The following is a 19,545-nucleotide window of genomic DNA, read 5'->3' on the forward strand; positions in this document are numbered from 1 at the left end:
GAGCAAGTGCTCCAACGTGAACATTCACTTTTTCTTTCCTCTCTCCACAGGTTCTGGTTGTGTCTGAAGGTGGGAGAAGCGATGGATCCATGGATGCCGAACCTATGGAGCGGCAAAGGAGACGATCCCGTCAAGTGACAGTCGGATTGGACAGGAGATCTATGGATGACATGGCTTATCTCAAAGACAGAGAGTCCATCTTGCAGTAGGAAGGATCAGTGCAAGGATTGCACCCTCCCAGGTGAAGCCATCTTTTGATCCTCACTTGCAGTCACAGGTTCAATGAGAATTGAAATCTGATTGATGTGTCCCCCCTGCTGGCTAGTGCCCTAGGCCATCACCTACTTACCACCATGGATTAGGCTGTTTCTAGGATTGATCCACTTGCCGGGGCCTGGCTCTTTACATCGCCCACGTGTACCCAGCGGTGCGTGGAAGGCCTCCTGCTCACCATGAAGAGGCCAAAGCAGTCTCCCCAGCTCAGCATCTTGGGCTTCTTTGGGCGGAAGCCCAAGTCCAAGCGAGAGCCCACAGCCGGGGAGGAGAGGACAGTGGCTAAGAGCCGGGAGGAGGTCCACTTAACGCTGACCCCCAGTGAGGGCGTGGCGCCATTGTACCACGTTTTGGGCAGTGCCCCCTTGGCAGATGTCCTGGAGTGCCCACTGTGCTTCTTACCACAGCCGCGGAGCGCCTTCCCAGCGTTGTCCTCCTGCCCGCACCTGAGCTGCCTGGACTGCCTGCAGCAGTACCTCCGGATTGAGATCATGGAGAGCCGGGTGGAGATTGCCTGCCCGCAGTGCCCGGAGGCACTGCACCCATGGGACGTGCACCATCTGCTCCCGGACACAACCCTGCTGGAGCGCTACGAGGAGTACCTGCTGCGCAGGCTCCTGGCATCGGACCCTGACAGCAGATGGTGCCCGGCCCCGGACTGCAGGTAAGAGCAGAGATCTTCATGGTCCATCCATTACCAATGCTTGTTTTTGTGGCATCTGTAGAGCAGACGCTCCTCCTGTGATAAGGTACTGAACTACTCTTGCTCGTTTGGACTGACTAGGAGGCCTGCATCACAGACCAGGGACTGATATAGCTTGTGAAGATGAGCTCTTAGTGGTGTGAAGGGTTAGGTTTGTGTGTGAGGTCACTGTGTCACCTTCAGTGTGGTGTGGTTTACTGGATGTTCCTGGTTTGTGTTTGGTGAGGTTGGATGTCTGGACCAAACTGCTTACACTTGTCCATGATAATTAGTCAGCCCATTGCCCAGTGGACTCATGTTCATGTGTATGGGGTATGCGCGCGAGTGTGTGTTTTGTGTGTGTATTTGTGTGAAAACCGGTGGTAGGAAGTGTTGAATGCTGTAATGGTCAAATAATGATGTGTGCAGGTAAACAGAGCAGTTGTGTTTGCATTACAGTACCAAACTATAGCCAGGGCCACTGGAATTATGCGATTGTGCAGCCGCAGTGATTTTAGCATATTTAAAGATTTGCTGAATTTGCCACATAATCCATCATTTGCTGCATAATCTGCAGATTTAAAAAAAAATGTATTTTCGGACTCAAACGGTTCAAAAGTTGCTAAAATGCAGCCTTATGTGTTGCAGCGCAGCGCAGTGGAAGGCCCTTTGCAAAGGTTGACTGGTTACCTTTCTGTTGCTTATTGCTATATTTGAGTGTTAAACTGGTACTAATGAGGTGCAGCCAATGCCCAGACAGTGTTAACAAGTGTAAAAACCACAGAATAATGAAGTAATACTATAAAACAAAATGTGCACCACTCCGCTGCATAATTTGCCTTGTCTTGATGCATAATCTAGCCCTGATTATGAGTTAGGCAGATTTCCGCGTAGAGATTGCCGCAGGCCGGAATCACTGGTACCGACCAGTCTCTGTGCTTTGAATTCTTCCTGTCATGAGTAGACCCCTTGAGATGGGAAGTCACTGTGCTGCCCTGGATTACCATGCAGAATTCCAAACGGTATTCCATATTGCAAGTGGTTTAACGCTCCTATTTCTCACCTGCTCTAAACTGGTGGTAAATGGGAAAAGTGTCTTCCTTTGAGGGCAGGGGAGTAGGAGAGGGAAAGAGAAGAGTAGGGGTTCACAGGGGTACCACTCCTTGATCCCCTCTTGCCAAAGAAAAGCTTTGTTGGGGGGATGAAACATGGCTGCTGTCGCAGGCAAAGCCTCATGCAATGTTACCGGCTGGTAGATGGGGTCTGGCCAGTCGTGATCAGATGAGCAGAATTCTATACGGTAATTCTGCCCTCAACCCCTCCCCCGATTCGTAATCAGGGCCTATATGTCATATCCGTGCTGCTTCTAATGCGCGTGCAGCGCCCTCACTAACGTGTACTGTTGGATATTGTATATGTAGAGAAACCTTTTCCTGTTGTGTTCACTCTCTGTTTAACAGCTTCCAAGAGAAGCCCACAATGTGTCTCACTTTTCAATTCCCAGGCAATTATGAGAGAACCAAGCCTAACACTACTTCTACTATTGTGTATTTTTGTGAGGTGACACCTGTTGCCTGTCGGCCATGCTCCATCAGTCGGTTGTGCACTTCAGTATGTGACTCACAAGGCTGGACTGGCAGCATGTGAGCAATGGTTCCCATTGAAGTCTTGCCTCAGTGGGTGGGTGGCCAGCTCTGTGTCAGATGTCTCCTGATGGACCAGCAGTCTGCTCTTCCCTCAGACACAGGGTCAGCACATCCCAGAGCCTGGGTCCTTGACTCCACAAGCCTCCGCTGTATTTTTGTCGCTTGAAGTTTCGCTGTGTGTCTGGTGAGGAGTGGATGCATTTAGGCCCCTGGCTGCCAGGGGATGAGTGGCAGCTGGTGCAGATACTCAGGGTGTTTCTTCCAATGGGCCTTGTGCATCTGAAGCTTGGACCAGCCAGGGCTCACTGTAGTGCTTCTAAAGGTCATTTTACCAGAGTTGTTGTCAACTCCTCATGATGGTGACTTTAAAGATCTAGGAGGACTTTCAGGGTGAGGACAACTCAGCAGCAGTGATCCGACTTAGAAATCTTAGATTTTGCATCAACCTTGATTCCCGTATTGTTGGGTTTTGTTGGTGTGCGTAGGGCTGATTCTGGAGCATCCAAAGTCAACGCTTCTTCTTTTTTCTTCAAATCCATTGTATCGATTTTAAAGAAAAGGTACAATTGACAGTATGGTAAGTCTCACAACACATGCAAAAACAATTTTGGACACAGTAAAAGAGAGGAAAAACACATGTTTCGAGCATGTGAGTTGAGTGTGTAAGTGCATTAGGAATAATCATGTGCATAGAATGTACCTTCATACTTTTAAATGCAGCTGTCACACAATGGGTGGACCTGGGGACGGTATTTAACAGGGATAGGAGAGGGGACTCATGTAGACGGGGGCGCTGCGGGGTTCATTTAGTCAGGGGCACCTAGGGAAGAGGGGAGATGGGAGCAGTGGGTGCGGGATTCGCTTAGTTAGGAGCATTCTATACGAACAGTAAGGGCTTCGAGAGGAAGGAGTTAAAATGATAGTGAATAAGGCTTTATCTTGTATGTCTTCAAGGGGGAAGGTCATTATTTTGTGTACATTGCGCAAACTCCGAGAACAGGACAACCCATTGGGGAGAGGATCCAAAGTAGAGTCTTGAAATGAACCATTCCTTTCAAATACATATTTGTTTCAACCCCTACACGTTTTGGGAATAACAATGTCGCTTCATCAGGAGGAAATGTTCTATAACCTATGAACAAAAATAACTAATCGTAATTCAGTCTCAAATCAATTCAATTCAACAAACTTTTTTCGGCTTATTGATATAAAACCATAAAAGTATACAATGTACATCATAATCACAAGATAGGTTTTATACAATTCATTTAACATGCACTTAAAAGAACATTCCCCCTGATAGCATCATAAATCCTGCTTTTTTTTTTTTAAACATAGTTTATAGGTTTTTTGTTGCACAACCACATATACAGCCTTACGCAAGTTGTTTCACCATCCGCCCCGCAAAGTAGGCACACGCCCCCCGCCAATCCTACCCTACTTAAGGAGGGTCATACAAGGCCCCTCCCGGCCTATGCGACGCATAGCCAATAAACTGCATAACAAAACCTCTATTTTTAACCCCCATACAGCTTCCCACTCCCTCCCCCTCCCGCGATCCTCCTCACCAACGCATGCGTCCATCTCTGCTCTCTAATATCATACAGTCCAAGGAATATCAATGCTTCAAGTTATGTGATGTTCCCAGATTGCTCCGGGGTAGCCCCCTCATCCTCGGTTCGGTCATCGCCTTCTACCCCTGACTCACACTCTCGCAGTGCCTGCACCAACGCCTCCCACGCAGCTGCCGCCTCCAGCGCCTTCTTATCACTGCGCCTATGAGCCCATTGATACCGCAGTGCACCCTCGCTGGTGGCCCATTTAAGAAATTCCCCCTTCCATCGTTTGCCAGTCGGACCCACTGTTGCCTTCCATCTCCTCGTGATTTCTCGTTTTGCTAGTATAAGTCCCATGTCTACGAATTTACTCGTGATTTTAGTTTTGGGCGTGTGTGGGAACCAGTGCAATATGCTAACAGCCATATCGAACTCCAGCCCTCTCTCAGTCACCTCATTCAGGGTATCTCCCACCTCTTTCCAGTAAGGCCCCAGCGCTGGGCAAGTCCATAACATATGATCCAATTCCACCCCAGTCCTCAGGCATCTGGGTCATGCCGCCTCCTCAACATTAAAATATTTCTGGATTTTCCCAGGTGTCAGGTATGCTCTGTGGAGTATGTAGAAGTGCACCAGTTGGAACCTTGCGTTTCTAGTGTTCTTCCAAGCTCGCTGTACTATCTGTGCCCAGGCCGTCTCAGGGATAGCCCTGTCTAAATCTGTCTCCCACTTCCCCCTCAGTATAGCTAGAGGCTGCAGGTTTTCGAGGAGCATTCTAGAGTATAGGCACGTAACCGCCTTAACAGTTCCTGCCGCCATCATAGTGTACTGGCAGGCCATCGACGTCTGAGGCTCCATCAGCCCCTCCCTCCAATGCGCCTGCATCGCTATGGTAACCGCTGCGTGCAGCAGGAAACCTCCCCTAGGCAAATCCAACCGCTCTTGGAGAGTCTGGTAGGGCAGCAAAACCCCGTTTTAATAATCATAAATCCTGCTTATGTTAACCGGGAAAAGAGACTTCGGTAAGCGTTTTAATAACCAATGCTATTCATATGACTCCAGCCCTTCCCGGTTTCTGAGCAAAAAGTCATTTGAGTCATATTATTAAATCAATATCTAAGAGATATCGGGTTGTTCTGGATACTCGTAAGGTAAAGCCTCGAGGTGTGACAATTTTTTCCTTCTTCCTATGGCCATTGTGCTATAAGGTATAACAGACAGGCAGATCTCACTTTTTCCCAAGGAACTTAAAATAATTAAAAGCATCCTGATAAAAAAACAAATGCACCTCTTTTAAAAAGGGGGGCTAAAAATTGTTTCCAAAGATCTTTATAGAAACTACAAAATATAATAAAGTGCATTGTGCTCTGTCGTGATTTACCATCACAATGACAATTTGGGAGTTTTTAGACCATGCCCTGCTTTTTGGGAAGGCAAACTGTACATGGAGTATGTCTAAACGTAATCTAGTGAGATAAAATCTTTGTTTGCTGTTTTTAACAATTGTCAGATAGTTAGGCTGGCCTTCACACATGTGGTGTTGTCGGTAACTAGCTACTGTATGTTTTTTACTCTATTTTGATTCTCTCTCTTTCTTTTTCTCTTTGTTCCATAAGTATAGTCCTGACCTCTTTTTTACAGTAGGTAAGAATTTTAACTGTATCTGTTACGCCTATGTCAGGGGCCAGTATTCTCAGGGAAGTATCTAGATGGGAAAGCCATTTTATTTTTTTCCAGGCATCTAGAGTGAGACAGTCTTGAACTATCTCCTTCGTAAACTGTGTCCCTATTTTGCTCCATATGCTGAGCCACAAGATAGTAGGCTTAATATATAATTCATCTTCTAAAAATGAGACGGCCAGTTCCTTATGTGATATGTAAGAAGAGCTAGATTTTGGTATTGCCAATAAGCGTGCCAAGAACACATTTTCCAGTGACTGCAATTTTGTGCAGTTTGTATAACCCCACAGGTGGGCACCATAGGCAGCACTTGGTAGACATTTAGCTTTATACAGCAACAACATTCCTCTAATTAGTTTTTGGCCTATTTTGCTAGAGAATCTAAAAATCATTTCTATTACCCTTAAAGATTTCATTTTTGATATATCTAATTGACATTCACAAGAGCCTGATGCAGTGAATTGTATAACCAGGTATGTAAAGGTTTGTGTCTCCTCTAACCGCTCCCCCTTAACGAAATGTGTCCTCTTTACTGCCCTACCTTTCCCAGCTACCATGGTGACAGTTTTCTTTGAATTCACTTCCATGTTCTTATCATCCATAAAATCAACGAATTTATCTATCAGCAGCTTCAGCCCATTAGCTGTTCTTGAAAGCAGGACCACGTCGTCTGCATAGAGTAAGATAGGAACAGGACGGGTGCCAACTAAGGGGACATCAGCTTTGGTTTCATGTAGGCATGCAACCACCCCGTATATATATAGTGAGAAGAGCACGGGAGCAAGAACACACCCCTGTCTAATACTGTGGGTGACCTTGAAGTTGCCTGTACACTCCCCACTAATGCAGTCTCAAGAATTAAACCCTCTCAAGCAACACGTCTTTAAAAGTTCATGTGAACCAACCTCTACCATGACGATTGAGTCCCTCGATAAGCTAATTCTGCTCTTATTAGATGCAGGAGCTGGCATAGACTCAAACACCGGTGAATTCTGCTTCTGTCTTTTCTGGTTTACTACAGGTTGTGGTAACCAGATCTGAACCTCATCTCTACTGTAATAGAAAACTCAAACTGAAAAGAAGGTGAGTGACACATATTTTAATGTGCATCTTTATCCAGATTTAAAAGGATATTGCAACATCTTTTGTTCTGTACAGCAGGACCAAGCCGGTTCTTCATTGAGCCCATAGGGACTTGTGATACACAAAATAATAATGTCTAAATTCCCGCTCTCCTGATGATAACACAGATTTAAGTCCATGCTCCTCTCTATGTCATTCATGGTGCAGAACTGGCGCCCCATTGGTGTTTCAGCTCTGGGCAGTCCATAACTTGTCGTTATCTTCCGGGAGATCTGGATACCAGAACTAGGCAGAACTGTAGCTGGTGCTTCATCATTAATTATAAACTTCTCCGTTTCTCATGATCTCCCCTTTCCTGATCCTTCCCAAGGTTTTCGTGGCTTCAGGGCCCAATTTCAGAGAACGTTCTGACTGCACATTTATTCCACATAGAGTGGGGCTGCATGGTTGTGACTAGTAAACATCAGCAGACTAGGCTCAGTGCGTGCAGTGTGGTAATATTTCAGGGTCCTATTCAGAAAGGTAAACTTAGACCGGAGTCTAACTTTAGACATGAAGTCTGACTTTAGAACTGAAGTCTAACTTTAGACCTGAAGTCTGACTTTAGAACTGAAGTCTAAGGGCCCAATTCACAAAGGTAAACTTAGACCTGAGTCTAACTTTAGACCTGAAGTCTGACTTTAGACCTGAAGTCTGACTTTAGACCTGAAGTCTGACTTTAGACCTGAAGTCTGACTTTAGACCTGAAGTCTGACTTTAGACCTGAAGTCTGACTTTAGACCTGAAGTCTAAGGGCCCAATTCACAAAGGTAAACTTAGACCTGAAGTCTAAGTTTACCTTTGTAAATCACGCCCTCCCTGTACACCTGTACCAGAAGGCAATGTTAAATAGGATGTGCCTGGCAATCCACATTGCTTTGTCAATTTGTTTGGAAAATGTTGTTACCGGACAATGACCACCGGCTTCAGCGCCAAAGAACTATCAATCAATCAACCAATCAATCAGCATTTGTATAGTGCTGTCACCCCTAGGGATATCTGGGCACTGTGGATGCAACGTCAGAATACAGGTCTGAAATGAGCAGAAAGAGGCAAAATAAAGGTCAGAAATGAGCATAAAGAGGCAAAATAAAGGTCAGAAATGAGCAGAAAAAGGCAGAATAAAGGTCAGAAATGAGCAGGTAGAGGCAGAATACAGACCAGAAACGAGCAGGAAGAGGCAAAATAACCGGCAGAATGAGTAGAAAGAGGAAAAATAGATGGCAGGAGTGAGCAAAAAAAAAAAAGAAGAGGCACAAACCAAAGGCAGCAAAGGGTAGCAGACTGCGGGCAAGCTGGACAGGAGGACCCTCGAGGGGGAGCTGGCCCGAGGACTACAGGGTTGGACCTCCATCCTGAGCCCTGGATTGTTTTATTATAACAGACCCATATTGTACCAGGCAAGTATAGAAAACTAGTTGGCCCTCCACAGGCAAGTGCTGTTGTTAGCACAAAGAATAGCACTTGCAAGCAGAAGCTGGGGTTTAAAATGGGTATTTATATATCGAAAAAACTGAGGCAAATCCCAATGGTTTGCCACAGTATCCACAAACAATATTCCCCTGCAGCAGCAAAATGACTGAATGTTGTTTCAGTCCACAGGATATCTCCAGTGTTGATGTGTCCCAGTGTGGCCTTTTGAAACTATATTATGCATCAAGATTGGTAGCTTGCACACCAATTTTTGAAAAACTTTGGTATATGAAGGTGCCCAAAGGCCATGAATATGCGTGCAACCTTGGAACACACTCCGTCTGTGCACATAAATATATATAAAGACAAATGGAGCCTCGTCAGGACCCCCAGAACCCAGGGTGCACAGCTGACGAAAATTAATTGATACAATGAACAAGTTGCAATGATTTCTTCCTTTTTAATCCATTTTAATCCTTAAATAATCCTTATTTAATCTGGGCATTTTCATAATTGCAAGTTTTAACATGTAAAGTTCACAGAGATGCCCGACCAGGCTTTTCTTAATAACACCTGGTGGTTCACCAAGCAAAAGCCAGCATTTACAAATGACAGTAAGAGGAATCCGTGAATAAGATGGGTGGTGCTTGAAGCCCATATTTTAGATACAGCATGTCTCGAAGAGACAGCGCGCATGCGCTGCCTAGGCGAGACCTAAAAAAACCTGGTGAACCATATGCATGTGAAGAAACCATAAAAAGGGCCCTAACATTTATTCCTTGTCCTAAACAACGTTTTAGCACCAACAAATTCCCACAACAGAAACCTGCACGGAACGTGAGTGTTAACAATATTATCTTCAAATAAAACCAAAACATTTACAGCTGATGTGTACCAGTGGCAGATAACTAAGTTTACCTGCAACAGGGAACCATATCAATTAATGAATGGTCTATTTAGCAAACACAGGTGTGTCGACTGCTTTTGAACTATACCGTGTGGTTAAATCATATCACATGACACCCAGATGTCCCAATAGAGTGAAAAGAAATACAAAAAATGTGCCGTTCTCGGCATGGCACCAAATAAATACAATGCAAGTTAATAGATCTGCTTTCAAAGGAAAAACAAAACAAAGGAACAACATGCTCACAATAAACAAATGCTGCATGTGGTGAGATAAAGAGTGATATTAAAACAAAACATGAATAAAAAGAGGAGGAAAACCATGCACATAATTAGCAATTACTTCAATAACGCGCCACTGAAAATGATAATAAAACAATGCACGACAAAACATTTAAACACATGAATGTATGTGACTGCGTGTAATTATCTGAACATTAACAATCCTTTTAAAGTATTACAATATTTCCTGTTTGTTCTAAGTACGAACAAAAGTACAGCCTGCTGGTGTTCTCGGTCCATCGAACTATGGTGAAGGAGTGATCCTCCGGTGTTCTATCCGCTATTTCAGCTGCTATCTTGATGATCATCTGTGGTAGCACCATGAACATCAAAGGGTGCATGCTAAGAGGTGGACGGAATAGGGTGAATAATAATGTGAGACTATAGACATGCTAGACACCACGCCGGTTCACCCCACTCAAGCGCAGTGATGCAGGTATGTTGTGATCCTCCACACTCGTCTCTTAACACTAGAGCTTCTGCTGTGTGGCCGAGTATCCTTTGGGATGTATGTAAAGATTGATCCACCTCTGAATAGAGCCCCCTATTGGTACCACAGTGTCACTATCAACCCCCCTCTTATACCAAGTGCTCCCCTTTATGCTAACAACTGCAATTGGCTAACTGATGCTTAATAAAACAATGCAAATTATAAGTCCAACGAGGCATTGATCAGGCTAGTAAGAGGCGTTCAGATGCCCCTGTGAACTCCCACCCTGAATGTAGCCATGTAGGAAGAGATGCTTGCTTCATTCAGACCCAGAGAGTGTGCCGCCTGTTTGTGACCCAGTCCTGGCTCTCAGTTCAGAATTAATTACTGCTGGTGGACTTGCCAGCGCAGCATCACTGCATCGAAAGATGCGTCCGAGTCACGGCATGGGGAGGAGCAGTCGCAATCTGTCATGGAAAAGGCTTCACGGTCACCTTTCCACTGACACCCCTGAATAATGCAGAAGCACTTCTGGTTAGCCATTTTTTTTGTGTATCTAAATGCCTCAGCATGCTGCTTCAGGCTATGGATCCCCCTTTATCTAGAAACCATTTGATGTAGTGCCCTCAGTAAACTTTAGCTGTATTCACACTGGTCCTCTAAGTACTTTCAGTGCTGATCTAAAGAAAAGCATCACATAACAACAAGCACTTACAAATGCAATAGGTTTCATCCATACCAACCCTTGCTCCAAAACCAGGACCTTTGCAAAGATAGGTTTAGGAGAGAGGGCTAGATAACCAAGTGCGCCACCATGCCCATGACGTATGTTTACTTGCCCTGGCTCCTCTCTTCTTTCAGCTGGCCTGCACCTTGATGTAGTCAAAGGTATTCACATTTGTGCCTTTGCTCATACCAAGGGGGCCCACAATATGCTTGGCATTATCTCCATTAAGCCAGGGCCGGTATTATGCAGAGTGGGCATCATCATGACCACCATCACATAAGTGCCAGTATTAGAGCAAGTGTGAACAACATTATGCCATAGATGTCCACAATATGTTAAGAATTGCCACCACTGAAGGAGTGAACCTTGGGTGTTACGTCTCCTATGTTCAAAGGAATGTCCCTTAACTCTAGGGACACTGTTGCTGCCACCATGGGACTCTAGTCCTAACTTTTTCCTATCTCTCTGGACTTCTAGGGACTCTTTGTCAAGAGCCAACTGCTCTTGCCCGAGCCTAAGCCTTGCTTTCTCAAGCTGCAGGAGTTGGTGCTCCCTATCCAATGAGTTCCCCCTTCTCTGAGAAATGGAGGTCCCTGCTGACTGTCCTGAGCCACTGGATTCTGCAGAGGAGGATCTAGACCTCCTTGGTCTACTCTGCACCTTCCCAGGAGGATCAAAGGGGGCTTCCTCTAAGCCCCTGTGTTCTCCTCAGGAAAGGCCTGAATTGTCCAGGTGGGAGTCATCAGGCTCCACCTGGTCAGGGTTAGATTCTAGGTCAAAGAGTTGGCCTATTTTCTGTCCCTGTCCCACTCACTCTCTCCTGTTCATCTCATGTCTGCAGTGAATGTCTGCAATAGGACACATTTTACCACCGCACTGCCCAAACCGCCTCTGTGCAATTGATGCACATGGTATGCCAAGAATTACCATCATACTGAGAGAGCCGACATTATTTGATGGGTGTAAAACAAAGAAGGGCGGCACTGTTCCCAGTGGGCACAGTGTGCTCAATGTCTGGAGTGGCATAGTGGGCACAAACAAACAATTCCTGAATGGGGCACAGAGTAATTACCAGTGGCTATGACTGATTCAAGCATTCTGTCCATCACTTTACTTTTCCCAAGATGTCAGAGGTGGGCTGCATTGCTCCATGAACACCGACAATATATCAGGAATGGTAAGCAGTATGTCCAGGCCAAATTATGTTCACAGCTAGGCTCTCTCATCCCATGAATGGCCACAATATGCCAGGAACTACCACCTGTATGCCAGGGTCAGCATTACGCCTGAGGTTCACACCATGATAACATGGATGTTCTCAATATGCCAATAATTACCACCAGGAAAAGCAATAACCAGAAGTTGCCAAGGAATACCCTCATAACGCAAGGGGAATCATTTTACCTGGCAGGATCATCATGTGATGGATGCCCTCAAGTTGCCAAAATGTGCCATCATCGTTTGAGGGACAGCATTTTACCAGGGAAGGGCATCATCTCGTGGTTGCCCAGAGGTTTTCAAGAAACACCGCTATTTAGTGAAGCCCTGAATTTTACCCTTCGTGGTCACTGGGAATCATGCCATGGACGATTACAAGTGCAAAACACACACCCCAGGCATGCAGTCCTATGCAAGCTTATACACACATACAAACACAAACGTTCAAGCCACTTTCTCTTATATTTACCTTCCACGCTCCTGCTGATGTCCTGATTCTGAACTGCATCTCCTCTTCTGAAGTAGGCCATGACAGCTACGGGTGAGGTTCCCATTGAACACTCCTGTGAGGAGTTAGAGCTGGATGGGCGCAGGGTAGGACCTGGACTGGAAATAGGCCCGGGCACCAACATAAAAGTGGCCCTCAATTGTGAATTAGATAGCTACAAACATTGGTCCATGTTTGTAGATTGGTGCAGTTTTGAACTTGTAAAGATACGCTGTATAGGTGTTTTGTAAGGTTTGGACGACTGAATGGATTTGAGCTTGCTGCAGGCAATATTTGTTTTTATATCAGGGAAATTAATAGTAAACACTCTCTGGGCAGTTTATAAAACAGGACCACAAACAGCCAAAAACACAGGACCACAGACCGACCTTTGAGACCGACCCATCGGGCACTGCCTGATTGCCTTATAGGCCAGCCCGTCCCTGGATGGGAGTGCCAAGGACAGACAGAAGTGCCTGAGAGTGAATGGGGAGGAATGGAAGACGGGCCTTCTATGAACAGAAATAAAAATGGAGCTTTTGGCTGTCACAGCCATGCACAGCACACACGCTCCAGGCATATTCTTCTGTACATACAGTTGGTAATCAGACATGCGCCATCCATGTCCTACATGAACAGAGCCAAGGATCCTGTTCAAGTGAATTGACCAATGTAGAACAAGAAAGGTCTGTAGGCTACTCTCCCTGACAGGTGACTGTTGAAAAGGCCGGTCCTACCACTATAATCTATTTCTGCCATCACCATGGTGGTGTGCTGATGGAAGTCATGCTCAGTAAAGGAGGGCTGCACACCGTGTGCCCCTCCAGGTCATGATCTCCTGCTCTGGGTCCCATTCAATGTCACACTTGGCCTTCAGCGCACATGCGTGATTGTCGCGAGTGCTGAAGATAACAATAAAGAATCAATCGAAAACTTGATCTGGGAAATATCATGCTGTCCTGACAGTTATTTTTTGACAACTTGATTTAAAACTCACACATTAATAAATAACAAAGACTACAAGACTCAAAACATGCAAATGTGCATGCACCACTTCAAGGGCATTAAATACTTCCTCAATTTTGGTGGCAAATCCGCCGCTCACGGCTCTCATAATCTTACAACTACAGTCTCATTAGCCAGAGGATCATCGAGGCCACCACCAACAAAAGGGATATCAACATGCTCCCACACATGCCTGATCATCCCTCAGATCACCTCCCCATTCGGACTACTTATTACTCTCACGCATCTCACCAGGACACAGACACTGTGGCACATTTTGTCACTCTCCTCAAACTATAACACGTCTCTCTGTTGACTACTGCACTTACCTTTCTCACTCCTGTATCCCTCTAACCTTCCTTTGACCACAGCTTCCGACACCAAAATCTGAACCATCTTATCCTTTCAAAAGAGGACCACAAGGCCACGTGCCGGTATAGTAGTAATTTTAACTCTTCCTTTTCATTTTCCGCATCTTTGAAACTTTTACCCGCTCAATAGTTCTGAGTAGCTCACCGCCATCGCTCAGTGAGACTAGACCCTAATGCCTCCCTGCCTCTTTCGTCGAGATAGCCTGCTTTAAAACCCTATTAAATCTTTCCACTTGTCCATACCCTTGTGGGTTATTCTCTATGCTTCACACCAGAACGACCCAGAAACTGCAAAGTATTTTGGGACGTTAACTGCCATCCATTATGTATCACAATTTCCTCAAGAACCCTCTCCACACTATCTCCATTTCCAGAAATCATCCACCCAGAGACTTCTAGACATTTTGAAAAGTAACTTACTGAGGTGCATACAGTGTGAGTTCCCTCAAGCAATGTCTCAGCAAACATTCTTTTTAGCATGTTATTAAATATCAGCAGTCTGTATTGAGCCAGTTGTGTCTGTGATTAGTAGCTGTAGCTGATGACGTTGGGACCTGGAGCAGCTGCTTTGAATCCTTGCATTAGCCCTTGACTCCACAATGTTTGTTTCAATCTCACAGTGCTGAAAACCATGACATGTATTTGTACAATCCCCACTTGACTTACATGATCTTGTAGATTGTTTCCCAACACCTTACATGTACTCACTCCATTGCTTCCTAGCTAGGCTAGTGCTATATAAATGCAAATATATTCACCCTGTGTTGTGGCCCACCCCAAGTATCTCTCATTTAAACAATGTGGAGTTTTCTTCTGGTCTTATGTACCAAATGTAGTCCAATTTCCTTCCTTTGGTGATACCACTGACCCAACGTCCTTCTTGACGGCATCAGATACTCAACATTTTATTTCTAGGTGGAAATCTTAGAGTGTTTTTTTGGCTTTCTTCAGTTGGCGACGAGGTATTTCTGAGGGCTGATCACCTTGAGAACTGCTACATCCCCAGCACCACAAGAGAAGACCACGACCTTCTCAAGGGGTCTTTGCTCCTATGAGGTAGAAAAAGGGCAATTGACAGAGGAATGGAAAAAAAGAAGGGACACCCACATATGTTTGTGAGGAATCTGTGTGAAAGTACAGCAAGAAATGTTATATTGAGTTAGCTTTGGTCATGCCACTGGGGGATGTGATATTATAGTGGTAAACTAAAAAAACACAAGCATCGAAGCATGTCACTTGAGTAGACATTGTCTTAGCAGCAGTGGTTGAAAACGCTGTTCTCGCGTGAGGAAGCCTCGCTCAGCTGAGAACTGATTCACTGCAGATTGATTGGAAATACAATTTTTTATTTATGTGTTTACACTTGTGTCTCTTACCATACTGAAGTGGTTTAAAGAAGAGTGACACACACTTGATTTCTTGAGTGTTCCGTATAGTAAAGAAGTCTGGCTAAGAGCCAAAGTAAAACCGCCCCATTATGTAAAACACTTTGAACAGTTCCAAGTTTCTCTCCCACATGGAGTGGTCAGAACATTACTCCTTCCCCTCTGCACCGGTACTGACCTGGAGCGACTAGTAGGGGCTTCCATTAAACAAGCTTTAGCAAAGCCAATAGATCTCACCTATGTGAGAGCTATTGGCTTTGCCAGTGTCTCTTAGCCATGTTGTGCAGCAGCGTGGCTGCTGTGCAGCATGGCTAAAAGCTAGTGGTGTGGCGTAGAGAATAGTGGTGTAGAGGAGAGTGGTTGTGAGAAGGGTGGCATGGAGTGGAGTGACATAGAGTAGAGTGGCTGCTGTGCAGCATGGCTAAAAGCTAGTGGTGTGGCATAGAGAAGAGTGGTCTAGAGGAGCGTGGAGGTTAGAAGGGTGGCATGGAGTGGCATAGAGTGGCGTAGAATTGAGTGGCGTAGAATAGCATAGTGTGGAGTGGAGCCGCTTAAAGTAGAGTGGCGTGGGGTAGAGTGGCATAGGGGAGAGTGGCATAGGGGAGAGTAGAGTGGAGTCGAAGGGAGTAGCGTATAGTGGAGTTGTATACAGTGGACTGAAAGTGTAGAGTGGCCCACAGTAGAGTGGCATCGAGTAGAGTAAAGTAGACTGGTATATTGCAGTATGGCATAGACTGGAGTAGCGTAGAGAAGAGTGGCATAGAGTGGAATGGTGTAGATTAGAGTGGCGTAGAGTGTTCTAGAGCAGAGTGGCGTAGAATAGAGTGGTGTAGAGTGACATAGAGTGGAGTGGCGTGCAGTGCACTGGCAAAGAGTGGCATAAAGTATGGTGGCATAGAGAGGCATTGAGTAGCATAGAGTGGAATGGTTTAGAGTGCCATTGTGGGGGGTGGAGTGGAGTGGAGTGCTGTTGAGTATAGTGGAGTGATATGGATTTGAGTGGCATAGAGTGTAGAGGTGTAGAGTGGAGTAGCATACAGCAAAGTAGACTGGAGTGGATTGGCGTAGAGTAGTGTAGAATAGAGTGGAGTTCAGTGGAGTGGCGTAGAGTGGCGTAGAGTAAAGTGGAGTGGCGTAGAGTGGAGTGGCGTAAAGTAGAATGGAATCGAATGGAGTGCAGTGGCGTAGAATGGAGTTTCGTAGAGTACAGTGGAGTAACGTGGAGTGGCATAGAGTGGAGTGGAGTGGAGTGGGGTAGAGTAGAGTGGAGTGGGGTAGAGTAAAGTGGAGTGGCGTAGAAGGGAGTTTCGTAGAGTACAGTGGAGTAATGTGGAGTGGAGTGGCATAGAGTAGAGTGGAGTGGGGCAGAGTAAAGTGGAGTGGCGTAGAGTGGAGTGGAGTGGCGTAAAGTAGAATGGAATCGAATGGAGTGCAGTGGCGTAGAATGGAGTTTCGTAGAGTACAGTGGAGTAACGTGGAGTGGAATGGCATAGAGTAGAGTGGAGTGGAGTGGGGTAAAGTAGAATGGAGTGGGGTAGAGTAAAGTGGAGTGGCGTAGAATGGAGTTTCGTAGAGTACAGTGGAGTAACGTGGAGTGGAGTGGCATAGAGTAGAGTGGAGTGGGGCAGAGTAAAGTGGAGTGGCGTAGAGTGGAGTGGAGTAAAGTAGAATGGAATCGAATGGAGTGCAGTGGCGTAGAATGGAGTTTCGTAGAGTACAGTGGAGTAACGTGGAGTGGAGTGGCACAGAGTGGAGTGGAGTGGGGTAGAGTAGAGTGGAGTGGGGTAGAGTAAAATGGAGTGGCGTAGAGTGGTGTGGAGTGGCGTAGAGTAGAGTGAGATGGAATGGAGTGGAGCATCGTGGAGTAGAACAGTTGTGGGTGTAAGTAACTAAAGCGTCAATAGAGACAGCAGATATGGTGAAAGCAACATAAATAAGAAGCCTGCGTTAAAAGTAGAAAAGCACATTGCAGTGCAGGAATAATAGCAAAACACTAATAAAATAAAAAAGCAATGCATTGCAAAAAGACGAGGAAGCACAAATGCGAGGCCAACACATTTAGTAGGCCCAAGCTCCAGGGAGGGGCTCGCACACGAAAGGAAGGGAAACCTTCTGGAGCTAAGAAATCGAAAGATTGCAAATGAGAGTGACAACGGAAACAACTAATGGTTTGCTGACGTCGAGTGTAAGCCCACTGAGATGTAAACAATACGGGCCCGATTCACAGAACAAACTTAAGACTAAATCCTAAACTTAGTACCATTCTGGTATTCACAGAATGCACCTAGTACTTCTGGTATTCACAGAATGAACTTACTACTTTTGCTATTCACAGAATGAACTTAGGACTTTTGCTATTCACAGAATGGATTTACGACTACTAAACTTACGTCCGCACTCGGGCCGGAAATTCCGGCCCGGAGGCGGAGCTTCCGGCCCGGAGGCGGAGCTTCCGGCCCGGAGGCGGGGCTTCCGGGCCGGAGGCGGAGCTTCCGGCCCGGAGGTGGAGATTTCGGCCATGGCTAAATCGGCCGGAATCCCCACCTCCGGGCCGTAAGCTCCGCCTCCGGCCCGGAAGCCCCGCCTCCGGGCCGTAAGCTCCGCCTCCGGGCCGGAAGCTCCGCCTCCAGGCCGGAATTTCCGGCCCGAGTGCGGACGTAAGTTTAGTAGTCGTAAATCCATTCTGTGAATAGCAAAAGTACTAAGTTCATTCTGTGAATAGCAAAAGTAGTAAGTTCATTCTGTGAATACCAGAAGTACTAGGTGCATTCTGTGAATAGCAGAATGGTACTAAGTTTAGGATTTAGTCTTAAGTTTGTTCTGTGAATCGGGCCCTACGTCTTGCAGCACAGCGCATGTGCCATGTAGGCGAGACCGAAAAATGACACGTACGCCGTAAACGGAAATGCAGCTTAATAGGAACTGTCGCTGCATGCTGGGGCTCAGAAGGATGAAGGATTCACTTGCAATCGATAAAGATAGAATGTGGCCGCAGTTGAATGTGAGGATGTGTGAGCTGCTCTTGGTACCAAGAGGTATAACCATAAACCATGTATGTGTAACTGCAAGCAAGCATCTTGAAAGGAATCAGGCAGATGAGAGATGAATTGAACAGGTGTCACTTTTAAAGGGCTTAGGAGTCTTCTGGGGGGTTGGAGCCCCCCAGGTGGGCTTCTTAAGGAATGAAACATGAATGCACGACAGGGATGAATTTGTGCAAGAAAACCTGTTGGTCAAGGAACAACCATTGCTATAGTGAGTGACAGCAACACCTCCTAGCGTAGAACTGTCGGGCAGGTGTGCTGGAGCAGGAAGGCAAACACAGAACATGGCATATGAGTAAACAAGCACTGCAAAAGCCAATTACTCAGGCATTGATGTGCTAATGCATGGGTACTCACAAGCATTTTCCCAGGGGCCACAAATTTGGTCTGTGATGTCACCGAGGGCCGCATTGATACCAGCAAGGTGGCGGTCGGGGTTTCGGGAGGAGTTTGTGGTAAGGTGGCTGTAAGTGAAGCTAGGTGTATACATCTAGTGTCGGAAATGCACAATGTGAAACCAAAAATGTGGGATTAATCCCAGCTTCTCCGCTTAACCAAACTGTGTGATCCTAGGCAATTGTTTTATTTCACTTTCCCTCCTTTTACTTCATTATCACATATGAGGATGTGTGTCGTACAAAGCCTTCTTCAGAGTTTGATTTAATAAACCATATGTTGTTCATGTATAACAGAAACCCCGGCCCCAAAAAAGTGCATGAAAACTGACTTGCCTCTTCGTACACTATTGGCATTGTTATCAGGGTGCAGTGAAGAATGAATGTTTCTAAATTCTTGTTTGAAAACTATCACTTAGAAAACAAATACTTCTAGATGCACTCATAATTTGATGTCCTACGGTGAAATGGTTCTGCATGTTATGAATTATTAACAGACTTTATCATACTTTTACTGCAGGATGTCTTTAAGTGAAGGTGTCATAAAGTTAAGTGGTTTAGGACACCCTAGGTACTTCCTTTCTTTAATTTCAATTACCCTTTAAATAAACGCTTGCCGGTTTATTTAACATATTTTTCATGTTAGACCTGAGTCATGTAAACATTAGCCCTGTGTTGCTCATGACCAGGGGGCCCCATGTAAAGGTCAGGAGGGCAGATTGCGCCCCGGACCGTACTTTGAGTATCACTGTGCTAATGCATACAGCGTTAGCACATGAGAACGACACACTTGAGAGGGGTCCCGCACGAGCAGACACAGAGGCATAGTGTTGTAAAGTTCCTCCTGCAGTTCAATGCAAGTGCTGGAGTTGAGGCGAAAGGATACACTCAGACAGCCAATAGGACCAGGTGAAAGAAGAATT

At 45.7% G+C, this 19,545-nt stretch overlaps 1 protein-coding gene across 1 annotated transcript in view; it reads left to right on the forward strand.

The window, feature by feature from the left end:
- LOC146822167 (E3 ubiquitin-protein ligase RNF19A-like) overlaps positions 1 to 19,545 on the forward strand; it is a 226,972-nt gene that overhangs the window by 38,042 nt on the left and 169,385 nt on the right. Inside the window, exon 2 of the mRNA XM_085613301.1 lies at positions 51 to 937. Within this exon, the coding sequence (XP_085469427.1) occupies positions 453 to 937 (485 nt within the window). The 5' untranslated portion in view covers positions 51 to 452. The remainder of the gene's footprint in view (positions 1 to 50; positions 938 to 19,545) is intronic.

This window comes from Triturus cristatus, chromosome 6 (genome assembly GCF_964204655.1).
Source record: "Triturus cristatus chromosome 6, aTriCri1.1, whole genome shotgun sequence".
Lineage (NCBI taxonomy): Eukaryota > Metazoa > Chordata > Amphibia > Caudata > Salamandridae > Triturus > Triturus cristatus.